This window comes from Pongo pygmaeus, chromosome 2 (assembly GCF_028885625.2).
Source record: "Pongo pygmaeus isolate AG05252 chromosome 2, NHGRI_mPonPyg2-v2.0_pri, whole genome shotgun sequence".
Taxonomy (NCBI): domain Eukaryota; kingdom Metazoa; phylum Chordata; class Mammalia; order Primates; family Hominidae; genus Pongo; species Pongo pygmaeus.
The window spans coordinates 116,948,703-116,968,016 of NC_085930.1; the positions used below are offsets into that span (position 1 = coordinate 116,948,703).

At 43.2% G+C, this 19,314-nt stretch overlaps 2 protein-coding genes and 1 pseudogene across 2 annotated transcripts in view; 2 read left to right on the forward strand and 1 right to left on the reverse strand.

The window, feature by feature from the left end:
- The first annotated feature begins 2,341 nt into the window (after positions 1 to 2,341).
- Positions 2,342 to 4,010, forward strand: LOC129032902 (60 kDa heat shock protein, mitochondrial-like; annotated as a pseudogene).
- Positions 4,011 to 5,098: 1,088 nt separating this feature from the next.
- On the reverse strand, positions 5,099 to 5,566 carry LOC129033555 (small nuclear ribonucleoprotein E-like). The gene has a single exon (XM_054482292.1). The coding sequence runs from the start codon at positions 5,531 to 5,533 to the stop codon at positions 5,255 to 5,257; it is 279 nt and encodes a 92-aa protein (XP_054338267.1). The 5' UTR covers positions 5,534 to 5,566; the 3' UTR covers positions 5,099 to 5,254.
- Positions 5,567 to 7,127: 1,561 nt separating this feature from the next.
- DCLK3 (doublecortin like kinase 3) overlaps positions 7,128 to 19,314 on the forward strand; it is a 49,716-nt gene continuing 37,529 nt past the window's right edge. The window contains exon 1 of the mRNA XM_063662034.1: positions 7,128 to 7,498. Coding sequence (XP_063518104.1) covers positions 7,417 to 7,498 — 82 coding nt within the window. The 5' untranslated portion in view covers positions 7,128 to 7,416. The remainder of the gene's footprint in view (positions 7,499 to 19,314) is intronic.

Consider the following 19,314-nt stretch of genomic DNA (forward strand, 5'->3'; position numbering starts at 1 on the left):
GGATTTGGTGACTGAATGTGGGATTGACAGTAATTCCTGGATTTGTGGCTTGGAAAACTAAGTCATATAAGACTGAGAATCCAGTTGGAGGGACAGATATGGGGGGAAAGATGATGAGTTTTGTTTCGGCTGTATTGTAAAGGGTACCCATGAGATATTTATGGGAATTTTCTAGTAGGCAGCTGAATTGGATTTGGGAGAGATGAGATGAGATCCCTCTGAATTTACAGCTGAGGGATTAGATAAGATCACCCAGGTTGAGTCTAGCAAAGTCAAGAATAAAACTGAGAGATAACATTTAAGGACGAATGAAGGAAGACCCACAAAGCAGGAAAAATGCTTGCCTTGAGGAAAAGGGGTAGAATCAAAAATGACTGGTGCTCTAAAGATCAGGACAGGAGAGAAGTTCAAGACTGGTCACAGCTGCAGTGAGATGAAATAAAATAAGACTGAATTGCGTTTACTGAGTTTGGCAGATGAAAGGTGTTTAGCAATCCAGTTAAAGCAGCAATGTGGAGAGATAGGGAAATTTGTCACATTGTAGCTGGTCTGAGGAGCTCAACAGAGGTGAGGGAGTATAGTTGGGGAATATAAAGTAATCTCTCAAGAAGTTTACCTGGGGAGGGAAGGAAAGAGATGGTAACATCTTGGGGTGGGGAGGCACATAAAAATGTTCTATCAACATGATGACAGGACTGAAGAAACACATTGCAAATTTGTTAGAATATCAATTTATAGAAAATTCAGAATTTTTCTCTTTTCTTGAGATTTCAATCTGGAGTCATCCTGGGTGATGCCATGAGGTAGGGACATTTTTCTTAGAGGCTCCATCATGCCTCTTGTCTAGCTCTCTCCTCCAACCACTCCTACAAACACAATGGTATCCTACCCAGGCTTGAATTCCTGGAAATGTTTTCTTTCTTTCCTCAGCAAAGCTTACCGGGTGTCTTGGATATGCCAGTCAATTTGCCTGCCATATGTAACTTCCCCTCCTGGCTTAAAATGTCCCATGCACAGCTTCAGAATGACTGTCATTCAATGCTTCTTCCTCTATCTTCTTTCTCACTGAGCCACAATTGTTTGGACCAGGGATGAACACCCATCCCAAAGCAGCCAATCCAGTGCTGGCTAATGATTTAAGTGGCCTGCTTAGAATAAATAGTCTGGGCCAACTATATTCTCTCCTTGGAGAAACTGGATTCTGAAACAGCTATTGTTGGGGACATTTGAGAGTAAGGTCCTGAGGTGGTCACCAATCAGCTCTTGGATGTGTTTGAGATTTTTTCAGATATCTTTAAAATGCCCTGTGCTCCCTGCCACTTAAAATAGGCTGCTTGAGTGAATTTTGCTCACCTGCAACCCTGACACCTTGGCTAGACCACAATGGCTATTGTTCCATTCTTTTTAGCTATGCTAAATGAGTTCCTAGTTAAGTGGCTTATTGTAAGCATGATGATCCTTTTCTGCCTTCTATTTTACATTTAAATGTTGATACCGTGTGTGTTCAATGTTTCTCTTAATATGAAAAAAAGTGTTTTCTTTTTTGAGTGAATTGATACAAATCATCATTTGACAGGTAATAACAAGAGATGACTCTTACTATAGCAGCTTAATCATATAGGGATTTATTCTCTCTTAAAAAGGAAGTGCAAATTTAATACTTTGGGGTGGTGTGGCAGCTTCATGATGTCAAGGGACTACGGGTTATTCTATGTTTCTGCTCTGTGATTCTTACGGCTTGGCTTCCACTTTTAAGGCCACCATATGACCTAAGTAGGCTGCTGGGGCTCCAATCATCATCAACCATCATGTTAGCTAACTTTTGCTGCAATAATCCTGAGTAACAAACCAGCCCAAAACTCAGTAGCTTACAACAATGGGCATTTTTTTTTGTCTCCTACCTACAGGTCTGCTTCAGGCTGCAGATTGGCTGAACTTAGCTACCTGTTGACGTTTAGGTCTGCATCATATTTCTCCACATTTATCTTGGACCAGCAGCTATCTAGGCTATTGGCAGAAGCATACCTGGGCAAACCAAATCATGGGAGTACTTTCTAACCCCCTGTTCACATTATGTTCAATAACGTCCCACTGGCCAAAGTAAGAAAGATGGTCACTCAGCCAGGTGTGGTGGCGTGCGCCTGTAGTCCCAGCTACTCAGGAGGCTGAGGCAGGAGAATTGCTTGAACCTGGGAGGCAGAGGTTGCAGCAAGCCGAGATCGCGCCACTGGACTCCAGCCCGGGCAACAAGAGCGAAACTAAGTCTTAAAAAAAAAAGGCCTCACTCACCGCCGACCTGCCTTGCCACTCCCCAGGCATGCCCTGCCACCACCTCACAGAAATGCTTCGGTTCCCCACAGTCTTTAGATACGACCATTGTCCAGGGTATTGGCTCCTCATCTCACTTGAGCTTATGCCAAAGATGTAAAATTCAGTGCAGATGCCTGAGCCTTAATGCTTCAAGGTATGGACCTTTTAGCTGATGCTGTAGCCATTACAATGGGGCCAAAGGGAAGAACAGTGATTATTGAGCAGAGCTGGGGAAGTCCCAAAGTAACAAAAGATGGTGTGACTGTTGCAAAGTCAATTGACTTAAAGAATAAATATAAAAATATTGAAGCTAAACTTGTTCAAGAAGTCGCCAATAACACAAATGAAGAGGCTGGGGATGGCCCTACCACTGCTACTGTACTGGCATGCTCTATTGCCAAGGAAGGCTTTGAGAAGATTAGCAAAGGTGCTAATCCAGTGGAAATCAGGAGAGGTGTGATGTTAGCTGTTGATGCTGTAACAGCTGAGCAGTCTAAACCTGTGACCACCCCTGAAGAAATTGCGCAGGTTGCTACAATTTCTACAAGTGGAGAAAAAGAAATTGGCCATATCCTCTCTGATGCAGTGAAAAAGGTGGGAAGAAAGGGTGTCATAACAGTAAAGGATGGGAAAACACTGAATGATGAATTAGAAATTATTGAAAGCTTGAAGTTTGATCAAGGCTATGTTTCTCCATACTTTATTAATACATCAAAAGGTCAGAAATGTGAATTCCAGGAGGCATATGTTCTGTTGAGTGAAAAGAAAATTTCTGGTGTCCAGTCCATTGTACCTGCTCTTGAAAGTGCCAATGCTTACCGTAAGCCTTTGGTCATAATCACTGAAGATGTTGGTGCAGAAGCTCTAAGTACACTTGTCTTGAATAGCCTAAAGATTGATTTTCAGGTTGTGGCAGTCAAAGCTCCAGGGTTTGGTGACAAAGAACCAGCTCAAAGATATGGCTATTACTACTGTTGGTGCAGTGTTTGGAGAAGAGGGGTTGATCCTAAATCTTGAAGATGTTCAGCCTCATGACTTAGAAAAAGTTGGAGAGGTCATTGTGACCAAAGATGATGCCATGCTCTTAAAAGGAAAAGGTGACAAGGCTCAAATTGAAAAACATATTCAAGAAATCATTGAGCAGTTAGATGTCACAACTAGTGAATATGAAAAGGAAAAACTGAATGACTGGCAGAACTTTCAGATGGAATAGCTATGCTAAAGGTTGGTGGGATAAGTGATGTTGAAGCGAATGAAAAGAAAGACAGAGTTACAGATGCCCTTAATGCTACAAGAGCTGCTGTTGAAGAAGGCATTGTTTTGGGAGGGGGTTGTGCCCTGCTTTGGTGCATTCCAGCCTTGGACTCATTGACTCCAGCTAATGAAGATAAAATAATTGGTATATAAACAATTAAAACAACACTCAAAATTCCAGCAATGACCATTGCTAAGAATGCAGGTGTTGAAGGATCTTTGATAGTTGAGAAAATTATGCAACATTCCTCAGAAGTTGGTTATGATGCTACTAGGGTTGGAGATTTTGTGAATATGGTGGGAAAAGGAATTATTGACCCAAGAAGGGTTGGAGAACTGCTTTATTGGATGCTGCTGGTGTGGCCTCTCTGTTAACTAAAGCAGAAGTTGTAGTCACAGAAATTCCTAAAGAAGAGAAGGACCCTGGAATGAGTGCAATGGGTGGAATGGGATGTGGTATGGGAGCGGGCATGTTGTAACCCCTAGAATAGTGCTTTACCTTTATGATGAACTGTGACAGGAAGTCCAAGGCAGTGTTCCTCACCAATAACTTCAGAGAAGTCAGTTGAAGAAAATGAAGAAAAGGCCGGCTGATGTTTAAGAAATCATTATAACCATCAGTTACTGATTTCAGTTGACAAAATATATAATGGTTTACTGCTGTCATTGTCCATGCCTATCAATACTTTATTTTATATTTTTGAATAAAAAGACATTTGTACATTCCTGATATTGGGTACAAGAGTCATGTACCAATGTACTGCCTTCAACTTAAATAACTGAGGCATTTTTACTACTATTCTGTTAAAATCAGGATTTTAGTGCTTGCCACCACCAGATGAGAAGTTAAGCAGCCTTTCTGTGGAGAGTGAGAATAATTATGTACAAAGTAGAGAAATATACAATTATGTGACAACCTTTGTGTAATAAAAAATTGTTTAAAGTTAAAAACAAAACAAAACAAAAAAGGAAAGAAAAAGAAAGATGGCCAAGCCTAAAGTCAAGGTACAGGGAAACACACTCCAAGTACCATAAAGGGTGGATTGTCCAATTCAATTGAGGAATGGAGTGAATAACTGAAATTAATAATCTCACCTACCACATCATTATACCTGGATTCCAGGACAAAGGAAAAGGGACAAAGGAGTGCATCTGTCAGCCACATCAGCATCTTTAAGGCATCTACTGAAAATCCAATACAACACTTGCAATTATATTTCATTGGCCAGAAACTTTTCATATGGCCACTCCTTGCTGCAAGGGAGGCTAGAAAATGTATTTTTTTAAAAATTGCAGGTGGTAGTATGCTTAGCTAAAAAAAATTTTTTTTAAATACCAGATCAGAAATGAAAATAGGTGTTGAGTAGGCAATTAGCAATTTCTTTGCTAGTATTCAACAAGATGTATCCTCACTCTTGTGAAGTAATCTGATAACTTAAGGTGTTCATTGTGATTGCTTGATATGTGTATATCTAGTTCATATTTATTTTTTTAATTTTTTAATTTTTTATTTTTTTTTTAGTAAGAAGCAATGTAAATTTTTTAATACAAACAATCCCACAGTATTTATTGCCATCTTGTAATAACATAAAGGTAATCAAAACAATATGAATAAATGTTCATATTGGACAAAGGACATCTGAAAACAAACTGTATCCTTCTCAACAATTTCTCACTTCATTGGTCATTTCTAGTTGGAGAAACTTCGTAGCAGAGTAATATTATCTCCTTTTAGCATGATCCGACCCAGTTGTTTTCTTGACTTTGTTTTAGAATGAACCTCTTCTGCATCATCTAATACAAGGTTCATATACTCATCAAAACCAACGATACAGCCTTCTATCCGCATATTCACTTGCTCATAGAGCCACACCTGAATCCGCGATCTATTTTGTAAGTATCTGAAGATGAGGTTGATGGGCTGCACCATAACCTTCTGCACTTTCTGGCCCTGGCCACGGTACGCCATGGTGGAATTTCACAAAGAGCACACCAGCACGCTGCCTCTCTAGTTCATATTTAAATCGTGATAATCCAGCCAGTAATTAAACACTGTGAGATTGCTGCTTTTGCAAGGAAGAAAACACAAATCATCTGATCTCTCCTTTACAAAACTTAAACCTTTTTACTAAAACTCAGTTTATTTAACTTTTATTTTCTCCTAAAATATAGGTGATAGGGCCAGGAAGAGTGGCCGTTAAAGAGAAAAGCAAGTGATTTTAAAAAGAAAGTGTGTAAGTATCTCAAGGACACTTGTCTCCCAGAGAGATTTCCAATAGGCTCTTCCTTCGGGTTTTTACTCAAATGTTACCTTTCCCAACCACTCAACTTACATAAACACATTCCCTTTTTCTTGGTTCATTTTTCTTCATACTATTTATCACCATACTTGTTTGTTTTATTATCTGTCTCCCCCTACTAGAAGGTGAGTGACTTGAAGGCAGGGCATTTGTTGTGTTCACCATTGGTGAACTGGATTGCTGAAAACGGTCCTTGATGATGACTTCAGAGTACCTGGCCAACAAACCAGCTAGAACCAGGAGTTATTTTTTGCACAGCAGCATCATGGGGCTGTTGCAGCCATTTTGGAACCTTGAGGCAACAAGTCTGAGGAGAAAAGGCAAGATGTTGAAGGTGGCCACGTGGAATCATGGAACGAGACTGAGTCCTTAACGTCATCCCTGAGCAGCTGAACACACACAGAGGAGCCTTCTTCCAGGCTTCTTGTTATGTGTGATAAAGACAAAGACAGCCCCTGCCATCTGGGAGCTGGTCTGGTTCTATCAGCTCGGCCTTGGCGTTCTGTTGAGCATAAACAATTTCACAGAACAGCAACATCAGACGCAACAGACAAGACCACTTTGTGACTTGATTGATAAAGGCAAAAGCCAGACCACTCTGTAATCATGTCAACAGCCCTGTGGAGAGAAGGGTATGGCTGATCCAGTGAATTTATTATCTGTCGCAGGAGAGGTCTGGGAGTCAGTACCCGCGAATATGGGTCCCCAGACCCCGCACTGCAGACCTGAGGGACCTGCAAATATGAGGAACAGGTGTGTGGTGCTGGGAAGAGGTACAACAAAGCAAGGGGCCATCTAGCTGGCTTCAGATGGTACCAAGAAGCCACTAGGCTGGAGGAACGTTTTGCAGCCTAAGTCTTTGAGACCATGGGTGTGGACCAGAGTGTAAGCAGGTCTCTGAATCTGGGGGGCAACAAGGGTGTTAAGAGTAGGACGGCCCTGGGACCTACGGTCAGTGTATCCAAGGAGCGGGAATGGGATAGGAGGAAGGGAGTGGTGTGGAAAGTCTGGCCCCTGCCCTGAAGGGAGGCACGAGGATGGCTGGTGGTCCTGCGGTCGCCTTTGGGCTGCCACCCACCCACAGAGAACAGGGGCAAAGCGCACGTTCAAAACCCAGCACAGCCAGGTTCCACCGCGGAACTGCGCGGGGAAGGAGAGCAGAAAGGCTGGACTCCGCGGACCGGGGAGAGGCGGGACCGCCTTTGGGCGCTCACAGGAGAAGCAGGGGGTGTGAGAGCAAGTTCAAAGCTCGGCCCCGCCCGGCCTCCAGGGCCAGGAGCGGCGCGCATGGCGGGACCGGCGCAGAGAGGGCGGCTGCGGCTGGTGCGCTGTTGCTAAGCCCCGCGCCCCCGGAGACGTTCCCGGTGGCTGTCGCCGGGCGCTGCGCGGCGCGGGGCTGGCAGGCGGGCGGCGGGAGGGAGAGAAGAGGGAGAGTCGGCGCGGGCTCGTGGCTGCTCGTCGCGCCCCGCCTTCCCGCGCCTGCTCGACCGTCGAGCCGCGTCCCCGCGCTGCCACCTCTGCTCCAGGCTCTCCCCAAGCCCGCCGCCGCGCCATGCCCGCCGCCACTCCAGCCCCGCAGCCGCCGCCGCCCCCGGCCCGGCCAGCCCCAGCCTGCCCGGCACGGCCTGCCCCGGGTGAGTACCGTGCGCTCCGGCACCGACCCGTTCTGGGCGCCACCTTGGCGGGGGCGGGAGGACTCATTCGCCCTAACTCTGGACCCCGCTCCGTGCGGGATGGAGCAGCAGTGCCAGACCCCGCGTGGGTGTACGGAGGACTGTGTGTGCGCGTATGTGTGTGTACGTGTGTATGTGTGTGTATGTGTGTGTACGTGTGTGTAAACGCGCGCGCGTGCGGGTGTACACCACCTGAAACTCGCTTCCTAGGGGGAACAACGGTGTTCGGAGCTGATTTTATTTCCCTCGCCAGCAGGGAGGCCCTTCCTGGGAAACGCACTGGGCGTCTTTCAAGGTGCAGGTGCGGTGAGGCTGCAGAAGGGAGAAGGCGCAGGGAGGGAGCTGACATTTATTGTGCAACTAAACATGCCAAGCGCTTCACCTAGAGTTAAGCTTATTTCATCCTCTCCACAAATCTGTAAAGAATGGAATTATCCCCATTTCTCAGATGAGAAAACTGAGGCCCACAGAGCTCGTGCCTTGCCCAGGGTCACACGGCTCCATAGCAGCGGAGCTGGAGTTGGATCCAGGTCTCTAGAGGTCTCTGACCCATCTAAATGACAAGAAACCCTCCTTAGAACTAAAGAAACACAGAAGAACCAAAGATGATTAGGAAAAAGGATACAGGCAGAGCATTTGGGAATTAATATAAAAAAATCTGAGCTCGTGAAATATCCTATCAATTAATTTCAAATATAGGATCACATTTACACTCCTTTCCACGTCTGGCCCTGGGGGCGAGGTGTGGTGAGGAAGGGAGAAGGCTGTGCCAGTGCTTGGCAGAGGCGTCTGGGGACACCTTTTCAGAGTATCTGCCTGCTGGGAGGGGGGAAGTGTGTGAGAAGTTGTGGAGGGAACTCGGTTGTTATTTATTCCTAACAGTTAGTCATTCCTCCAGCTCACCCTCTCCTAGTTGATTCCATTTCCTTTCCTTGATGTATTGTCCAAGATGACAGCTGTCAAATTGAAGCAGGGTCCCACCTTCATCATTGGCTGTCATAAAACCTCTTGGCATTAATTAGGTGGCCCTGCACTTTGATGATTGTATTAGGAGCTGTGAAGTGTCTGTGTTACTGCTTACAGAGGAGATCTGTTGGGCTGATGTTGAGCTAATGATCTCGATCAATGAGGCATCTGCAGCAATAGGCAAGCATTGTGCTTATCCTTGGGATAAAGTAGCAAGAAGCAAGACCCTCAGGAAGAAAAAAAAAAAAAAAAAAGAAAAGAAAAGTGTATTGGGTTTGCCTCACAGCCCAACTTTAAAAAAGCATTTCAATTTAATATTTAAATTGCTTCACTGAAGAAAGAACAAAGAGGGACAGAAAGTGATTTCTGAAAGATGTTCTGTAACTCCTTTCATTTAGGTTTGAAAGATTTTTGAGTCACGTTCTTTTATGGTGAGCTTTGCCATCTTGGTGCACATTGGTACCCTGGGTGCCTTCACTTCCAATTGCCAGTCCCTCCATCTCTTTGTTGGATGATGACCCTTGGGCTGCAGAGTCTATGTTTGTAGGGACTCAGAACAGGGAGTGCCTGGGAATTTACATCTCCCCTGGGGCAGCCCCTCCTCAATGACTGATGGATGCTGGAGTATAAATAGTCCAGCTTCTTTGCCCTTGATTGGGACACTCTGAAGCATGACATCCTTTGTTTCCAGAGATCCAATGTGGAGTTGTGTCAAATTGACCTCTATGGTTCTTTGCTTGGCTTGTTTCCCTTGCTTGGCTTGCTACTTTTTCTTGTTTTACTTCTTCACATCCCTACCATTTTTTCCTAGGAACACCTCCTAATACACTTTCGTAGGAATTCTTATCTCAGGATCTGATTGTAAGGAATCCAGATAAAAACATGGACCCTTCTCACTGTCAATGTTTTTATTCTTCCTATGTTATCCAAACATGACTAACATCGGTAATAGGTAGCCCATGCTAACCTGTAGGGTGCCTTTGTATGAATTCACAAAAGGTGTTCCCTTCTGGGCAGATGGATCCCCATGCCCAGGCAACGGATTGGCAGACAGGTGTTCAGTGTCCACTAGCCCCCGATCGGTGCATCTTTGGCAGTGCACACAGTACTCAACGATCATGGTGGCATGGTGCTCAGAAAAGCAAAAAACAGAGTTGCTTAGTTGTCCCAGGATCTCATTTCTTGGCTTCTCTTTTTTCCCAAGAAAAAAATCTCCCAAAGAGAGATTTTACCCTTTTTTCCCCAGTTTTCCCCTAAGTATTTGAATATTTCAGGCAGATGGTTTGGTTTTCTTTGGACAAGCCGGTCTTAGTTTCTTTCTAAAGCCAACAAAGGGGAGGAAAAGGGCTGCTTTGGCTGGTGGAATCTCAATCCTGCAGCCTGCAGGAGGGTGGTGGTGCCTGGTCAGGGAGGGTGGGTAGGTCTCCACCAGCCTCCAGAAGCTCTCAGAGGGGTCTTGTCTTGACGGTGAGGTTACTGGGTAGGGGCTTGGATGGGCTGCTTTAGTTGGAGGCTCTTGCTTGAAGACGTTTTCCTTTCCTTGGATCCAGGAGGGTCATTGTATCTGATCTGGCATCCTGAGTTTCCTCACCTTTTCCTTTGGTGGCCTCTTGATAATGTCTAAATTTTGCCCGTCTGCTGGTGGAGCAGAGCCCCTTTTGAAGATGCATATGTGGGGGAGTTCTTTGAAAAGAATGTTTTTGTTAACTGCTTGGTAATGTAGGTCAGAAGAGAGAAATCTAGGGAAAGTGAAAGAGTGGGAAGAAGACATCTGTACTGGGAATTGGGGAGGGGAGTTTGGCTCCATCCCCAGAGTTCTGAAGCCTCCCGGTGACCTGGGGCAAGTCACTGAACTTCTCTAGGAACCTCAGTATCTTCACCATTCATTTAATAACAATTGTTCAGCCAGCCTCAGAGTGTTCTTTGATGATCAAAGGGGAAATATTTTCATGGACTCATCTAATGATTATAGGGGAAGCCCATAAAATCTTTATACAGAGACAACTGGCAATCTCTTGGGGACAGTGGTGTATGTAGAGGCATCATGATGTGGATAGCAAGTGGTAGAATAGAGATAATCACCAGATCAGTGGCTGTATGAAGGGACAGGGAAGTCTCCAGAGCTGCTTGGTCTGGTTTTGAAGGCTAAATGTTGACAGAATTTTGCAAAGGGCAGGGTGTCATGTAGTGTGTAGTTATGGGGGTGAGTCCAACAGAATTGCTTTCACATTTGGGCTCTGACCCCTCAAACCCATGTGATCCTGAGCGAGATACCAAACTACTCTGAGCCTCGGTTTCCTTATTGGTAAAATGGGCATATTCAAATTGCTCTGAGGATTTAGTGATGTAAAGCAATTACTAGATATTATTACAAATGAAAAGTATTGTTATTAAAGTTACCTTTTAGCTGAATGGATTCTGTTTGGCTGCCTGGGGCCAGTACTTTTCAAATATTACTGGACATATGAATCATCTGGGGGTCTTATTAAAATATAGATTCTGATTCAGGAGGTCTGGGGTGGGGCCTAAGATTCTGCTTTTCTCCCTAGCTCCTAAGTTCTGTAGATGTTGTTTCTTTCTTTCTTTGTTTTTATTATACTTTAAGTTTTAGGGTACATGTGCACAACGTGCAGGTTAGTTACATATGTATACATGTGCCATGTTGGTGTGCTGCACCCATTAACTCGTTATTTAACATTAGGTATATCTCCTAATGCTATCCCTCCCCCCTCCCCCCACCCCACAACAGGTCCCAGTGTGTGATGTTCCCCTTCCTGTGTCCATGTATTCTCATTGTTCAATTCCCACCTGTGAGTGAGAACATGCGGTGTTTGGTTTTTTGTCCCTGCGATAGTTTGCTGAGAATGAAAATGTGGCACATATACACCATGGAATACTATGTAGATGTTGTTTCTTTAGGGACCACATTTTGAGTACAAGGCCCTAGGCTACTCCCTCTTGGGTAAAGCCTGAGTCCTTTGTGGGACCTGAAGAGCACTGTGTTTGGAGAGATGATGGGGAGGGTTCAGGCCTGCTAGGCAGGTCTGACCTGGAGCTGGGGTAGAGACAGCTAGGAATTGCTGCTGTTGAGTAGGATGTTCCTACTGGGTAGGTAGTGGATCAAACCCAGCTTCCTTCAAATGCCCTACGACCAGCCTCCTGGAGAAAATTCTTCCTGGCCAAATGGCCAAATACTGCCTGCTCTTGCATGCTGGCCCTGAGGATGTAGAGATGCATAAGCCATTGGCCCATCACTGCCCCTGCCACAGTGTGATTGCGGGGAGTGGGTGAGGAGGTGTGAGACATAGAAATGTACGATTATGATATGGTGACATGAGCACTTTGTGGCGTTAGGGTAATGGAGAGGCAGGTAAGAGAGTTAAGAAAGGGAGGAACACTTCCTGGTGGTAATTAAATCTGAACTGGGTTTTGATGGATGAATCACTGTGTCTGGGATTGGAGGAGGGCAGAAGAGCGTGTGGAATAGTATTCTAAGACTGAGGAACAGCATGTGCAAAAGTAAGATGCCATGATGAAACAGCTTGGTGTGTTCAGGTCACTGAACTAAGAGTTGTTTGGAGCATGGAGTGTGATGGGGAGGACTTGATCAGGGAGCAGAGCTCAGTTCATGAAGCTGTATTAGTCAGGAGGGTTTTCTAAGCTTTGCTGCAGTAACAAATCAACTTCATCATCTTGGTAGTTTAACTCAACAAAGGTTACTTCTCCCTCACAGGTCAATTGATAGCCAAGTAGACGGAGCTTCTCCCAGCTTTCAGCCTTACCATCTGGAAAATGTGGCCACTGTAGTCACCAGTGCAGGAAGAGATAGAGGGACAGCGTCTCTCTGGCTCCTCTGGAATGAAAGCAATGTTGCTTTTGTCCACAGCCCATTGGTCATAACTACTTGTGGGGGCGGGGGGCTGGGAAATAGGGGATGGGGGCTGGGATGGAAGAAAAAGTCAGAGAATATCAACTCTCCCACATATGTCTTGTTATGAAGCTTAAGCCTCATTCTGAGGCCACAGTTTCTCAAATAAGAGTAATATGGGAATTCCTTTAAAGGAAAAAAATTCTTGTAGATTCCTAGTGTTGCTTAAATTATTTTTATTATAATGCAGTTCAGATATGTAGTAGTTTTACATGGGTCTGAACTCTTTATACTTAGAGCTCTCATATGACCACACAACCAAAATAAATATACAAATAAAATATCAACACAGTTACAAGTCAAATACATTTGGATTAACGTCATGAATTTAATGTTCTGGATGAAGTTATTTTTGCTAAAATGAAATCCCTATTTCTGGTTATAACAGCTGTTGTTCAGGTTCTTATGAATTTGATGTGCAGTGTGCCATGCCACAAGGTTTTATGATGGCTCAATTTTCTCATCAGTTTCCTTTCTATACACTAAACCTGATTTGTTATTTTCTCATTAGCCTGTGATAATTAAAATAATGTTTCTTGATGTCAACTGTCTCAGTCTGATTGTGCTGCTGTAGCAAAACACCTGAGCCTGGGTAATTTGTAAAGAACAGAGATTCATTCCCAACAGTTCTGGAGACTGGCAGGCCATGATTAGGGCACCTGCAAGCTTGATGTGTGGTGAAGGCTTATTCTCTGCTTGTTGCTACACACTCCAAAGCGGATGGACCTTGTGTCTTCACACAGTGGAAGGAACAGGAACCAACAAAGGGCCTAAGCTAGTTCTTCTCAGCCCTTTTGTCAGTCACTCATCTATTCTTTAAGGCAGAGCCCTCGTGACTTAATCACTTCCCCAAAGCCCCCACCCTTCAATATCACCACAATGGGGACTAAGTTTTAACATATGAATTTTCCGGGATATTCAGACCATAGCATCAACTACAGTATAAATGCAAGTGTATATATGGTGAAATTATGTGGTAGCACTTAGTCATAACATGGCCATTCAGATGATCCAGAATATGTTTCTATTGATTCTTAAAAAAAGGTGATCATGAAAGTGAAAACAGAAAGTTAAACAAAACACAATTTTGAGAACTCGTGGACCCTTCTAAGATAGGTTTGAGGATCTTCTGGAATTTGAGAAACATCTGGAAAACTACTGGAGTGTTTAATGAAGGGGACATAGATGACCAACTTTATGGTTTAGATACATCACTTTTCCCAGGGTGTATGGGGTGGCTGAGGGGGAGAGAGGAAGGCTGTGACAGCAGAATCTGGGGTGGCTTGCAGGTAGCTGAGCTAAGATGTGATGAGGGCAGGTGCTCAGATGTAGTTAAGGGAATGGGAGAGAGGAAGCATGGATTTGAGAGACACGTAGGAGCTGGAATCCACAGGACTTTGAGGTTGACTGCGATGTGGGAGGGGATGGAAGGGAAGAGGAGTCAGGGATGACTCTTGGTCTTGGAGGTCGAGGGTGGTTGGTGGTACCACTGACCAGGATGAGGACCGCAGATGTCAGATGTCCACGGCAAGAATAGGAGAGCTCAAGACCAGAACTGTGTTCTGCCGTATTCACCATCCCATCTTTTCTCACTGATGTGACTTTTCCTGAACCAGTTTCTGAGAAACTGCTGCATCTTGCAGTGTCTATTTTTCTTCTATGGGACATTAATTAGTGCTCATTAAGATGATTTGAATGGCTTTATTAGCTTTTCTGTTGCACTTGCTGCTTCTGTCCTGTAGGAGCAGATTCTGGCAATATTGCCTGATTAAGCACACACTTTTTTTTTTGTTTTCTGTATGTTCAAAGGAGGTGAAAAAAATTGAGAAAATTGTGGATGGTTCTGAGCTAGAAGCTGTCATACCATATAATGTGAGATTAGTTTTCTGCCTTCAGTTTTTATTTTAAGAGCACAAACGATCAACTTTCCACTCTGTGTTTTTGGATGGAGATACTGAAAATTCTCTGAGGAATGAGTAGAGGTTAAATGATCTCTAGGTAATTACATAAGAAGTAAAATGGAAACACTGCACTTTGGGGAAGTGGAGGGCAGAGAACACAAAGCCACACAAACAGACAAAAATTTCACAAATCGAAAATAAACCCCTGTGGTTTCTAGAGTGAAATCTCATGTTAATTAAAATTTTGGCATTAAATATTTTAAAATATAACTTGGTATTTACTTTTTGTATAAATAATTAACCTAATGCACCAACTGATGGAGGGAAGCAACATGAGCAGGCTGCCAGAAGTGGCTTTTACTTTCCTGTTCCCACTTGAGAAACTTCTGCTTCTCTCCTGGTCTCAGGCATTGTTTTCATAGCAGAGCCTCTGAGGCTCTCCAGGGAGATGTGTAGCCTCCCCTGGAGGGCCTCTGAGTCTATCTGGAACTTGTGATAAAGGTTCTGTGAGCGAAGGCCTACCTGTCACCCCCAGACACCACATGCCACTTGAGGATGGCACCATGTTTTTTCATCCCAGAATCCCCCCAGACTAGCAGGGCATTTCCCCTAACAGCAGTTTCCATACCCACAAGCTAGTCCAAGGCACCCTACAGGAAGTATCTTTGGGTCTCAGGGTTGGTTGGAGGAGTACATTTCCTAGCAATAATAGCCATAACTTTTTGGGAATGTCTCTTCCAGGAATGGGTTAGACAAGGCTGGTTATTCATTTTAGTTCAGATGTTGTTTTGGTTTCAGAGGGCTACAACCAAAGTCCCCTGGAGCTTGGGTCTCTCCATTTGTGCCAGAGGCAATGGTTCTTGCCAGATAACCCAAGTGCTCCCCTTCTTTAGCAGATGCTATCAGTCCCTGTCCATGGTCCCTGAGCACACATCTTTCCTGTTCTGGTGGTTCCCACTGCAAGCCACTGCAACACTGTTGGATGACTTTCTTCGGTTGCAGGGGCATGGTTGGCCCCCATCTGGTGCAGATACCCAGAAGTGCTGGGCAGCTAATCTCCTGGGAGCAGCCCTCAACCACCAATGGAAGGGAATGGATGGGTGAATATCACAGTTTCCTTGCTGCTCTGGAAGGATAACTCTGAGGCATGTTCTACTCGATCTCTCCAGAGGTTCCCAGCAGAACTGAGCCCAGGTTGGCCATAGCAGTAACCTACTCTTTCATGCCACTGTCCTACTTCACTTTTCCAGTCTCCTCTAGTCCTTTCTGAGATCACCTCCCAAATCAACCCATATCCTTGCCCCAGGCTGTGCTTTTGAGAGAGACCAACCCAAGAATCTTTTGGGGTGGTTGGGGTTATGTGACCAGCTCTGGCCACTGGACTGTAGGTGGAAGTGCCATGTGTCACTTCTCATTCCAGGCAGTTGAAAGCCAGGATACCACCATTGTCTTTCTCATCTGCTGCTGGGGCCACCTTGGAGGCCATGTGCTTTGAATGGAGGATCAGAGATGGAGAAAGCTGCTAGGTTTACACTGGGATTCATACAAGCAAGAGTCTTTTATTGTGATAGCCCTAGAGCTTTTTGATATTTATCAGTTAGGGCACCTATCTATCTGATACACAGTGCCACACTGTCGTTTTTTGGGTGCCACCACTGATGTCAGCCCATCCTCCACTTCTCCATCCTACACTGGTCCATAAGAACTCTTGGGATCTGCTACCCATGACCTCCTTTAATGCTTCTCATTTCCAAACTCCCCTCCTCTTCAGTAGTTTGATTAATATTAAAGTAAAATTTATGTTTCTCTATGGTTTTTAATTCATCTGGAAGTTATTTTGTTATTATTTGTGAAATAAGAATCTAAATTCATTTTATTTCCAAATTATTAACCAGTTGTTCCAATATTGAATAAAAAACATTCTAACCTTCCTGGATAGTTTGTAATCACCTTTCATTATACATTAAATTCTCATATAAAGTAGTATCTATTTTGGAGCTATGGTTTTTTTTCTTAAATTCTTGTGCAAGTACCAGGACATTGTAATTGTAGCTCTGTAATATATTTTACTATCTTCATTACTCACTACTCATCTCCTTCCTGTCCTCCCTCAAAAATTGTATTAGTGCTTCAGTTGCACAAAACCTACAAATTACAAATGAGAAGAACTGATATGTCTATTAGGCTTTTACATTCTGGAATGGACAGTCATTTAAACGGCTTTTCTAATTCCTCTCACAGTTTTGTAGTTTTCCTTATGTTGCTCATACACATTTTTTGTTAGTTATTCTTAGCAATTTTCTATATGTTGACATATAAATGTATAAATTTTTTCATGTGTTTTTCAATTTATTGCAGTTATGTCAAAAGCTTGTATGTACATATAAGCTTCACTATACATATAGAAAGTTCATAGATAGTTAATATATGTAATTAATGATTTTTTTTGCCTTATAGCTGACTACTTTCTAATTATATTTGGAAGTAAAAACATATAAAAACTATTTCATGAGAGTCCATGTACTCTAATTGCCTTTCCAGGTGGCTCAGAACAAACACGTAGGTATGTCCTAGAATTGAAATAAGTTCATGGAGACAGGGAAAGATGGAGAGAAAAGATACATGAAGGAGTTGGCTATGTGGTAGCAATCATAGGTTTTCTCCATCACAGAACATGTGCAGAGTTACAGGAGCCATGAAAACAAATAGCTTGGGTTCGTTGTGGGTTTTCTCTTTGAGACATAATCTCTCACACATTTAAAACTTACCTATAAGTGTCTCTGACTGGTCCTAGACACTACTAACACTAAATCAAAGTCTTCTCCTAGATGATTGAAATTTGTCAGTAATAATGTGTTTACGTTTTTGGTCTGGATAAGAAAAGATGATGTCAGAGGATGCCACCTCTTCAGTAATGTTAAAGACAGGCCTGGCAGGTCAGACTGTTTAATGCAAAATAAAAGGTGACTACATCCCTAACAGGTTGTCTTACCTTGTGTTCAAGTTAAGAAAACCAAAATCAGTGGGCTTATTAATTTAAAAAGAAAAGAGAAACAGAAAGAAATGAAATACATTAGGTTGAAGCTCCTTTTTCTTGGAGTCAACTGATGTCCAAGAGTTGTAGATCTCCAAGTCATCTGATTTATAAGGAAGCTCCTAGTATTAGCATATAAGTTTGCTATAAGCATATAAGCCATGCATTGGCTGCTGGGAAGTTTTAGTGCTTTTTCTTTAATGCCATTGATAATATTAACTTGGAATCCAAAGAATTGACCATTTTCTACAAAGACTGCATAACTGAAGATGTTTTACTGGTTTTGAAGATTATATTTTCCAAAGACGTTCTGTAACGTGAATGAAAGACAGGAATACGTACTCATATTAAGAAGTGGGGAACAGGCTGGGCATCGTGACTCACATCTATAATCCCAGCAATTTGGGAGGCCGAGGCGGGAGAGGTCACTTGAGCCCAGGAGCTTGAGACCACCCTGGGCAACATCGTAAGACCCCATCTCTTTAACAACAACAATAACAAAAATTACCTCAGGTGGGAGAATCACTTGAGCCCAGGAGTTTGAGACCAGCCTGGGCAACATAGTGAGACCCTATCTCTATAACAACAACAATAACAACAAAAATTAGCTGAGTGTGGTGGCTCATGCCTGTAGTGTCAGCCACTTGGGAGGCAGAGATGGGAGAATTGCTTGAGCTAGAGAGTTTGAAGCTGCAGTGAGCCATGATGGCACCACTGTACTCCAGCTAGGCAGAAGACCCTATCTCAAAATAAATAAATAAATAAATAAATAAAATAAAATAAAGCATCTGAGAACCAACTGAAAGACCTCTGGAATTCCTATGTTCTCAGGAATGCTTGTTAGTTACTTGCTTTTTTCCAATTGCTTTCTCTGCATTACAAGGCAAAAATGGCAGAGGTTTCTTGGTTCTCTTTATGTTTCCTTTCTTGCTCTTTCTTCATCATGAGTACAAAGTGATGTCTTTATTAAGCTGTTTCCTTAGAAAGGAAAGTGGTGTTAGTGTTGAGGTGCAGAGGGCTAGGTAAGGAGACAGAGTGGGGTCTTTGTATTTTGCTCCCAACATGTTCACCTGGCCACAAACACGATGTGTGGGCTTTTAGATAGCCTTAAGTGAGCATGTTAACAATCAAAGAAAAAACATACATGTTGGATTTTTATTCTATTGGGAGGAGGGAGTGGGACTTTAAATATCTGCCCATCTCAGAGGGGAAAAAAAGGAAAGTTTTATATTTTCTATGCTGCCTTGAATAACTGTCAAAAAACTCTCAGCAGTTTCTGGCTAGCTAGCTGTCTCCATCTGGAGGTTGGCATTGTGTTTTTTTAACCTACAATTAACTACCATTCGCTAAAAATTCAGCCAGTAATAGTCATATCCTTTCATAGCTTCTTAAGAATTTTTTCTTAAATGTTCTTACAGTTCTTTTCCTGCCCTTGACAATATCAATTTTTAGTATAAGAGCTACAAAATTAGATACCAGGGACATCACTGATGATTACCATGAAGTATTTGTTCATTGGCTCACATATATTTATTGTCTGCTACATGCCATTGTGGTAGGCTCAATACTTTTAATTAATTTAAATTTAAATGGAAAATAGCCGTATATGTCTAGTGGTTATGGTATTAAACATTGCAGAGCTCTAGAGAGTTGGGGAAACAGGTTAAAGCATCAAGTAAATTGTCATATCAATGGTGATATGTGCTATGCAGAAAGAAACCAGATTGGTGAGGGAGGGGGATGGAGCAATTTGAGGGTCTTTCAGGTAAGGCCTCTTGGAGTAATGACACTAGATCCATCACAGACCTGAACAAAGGCAGGAAGGATGTTCATGAGGGAAATAGTTTCAAGACACTCCAGGCACCTCTGGGTAATTATTTGCCTTTTGTTTTTAATGAAACAGGAAAGAAGGAATGTCTTCTACTTATGAATTCTAAAAATTCCACAA

Excerpts from the sequence above, each read along its gene's own strand:
- LOC129033555 (XM_054482292.1), bottom strand. The coding sequence starts at position 5,533 with ATGGCGTACCGTGGCCAGGGCCAGAAAGTGCAGAAGGTTATGGTGCAG.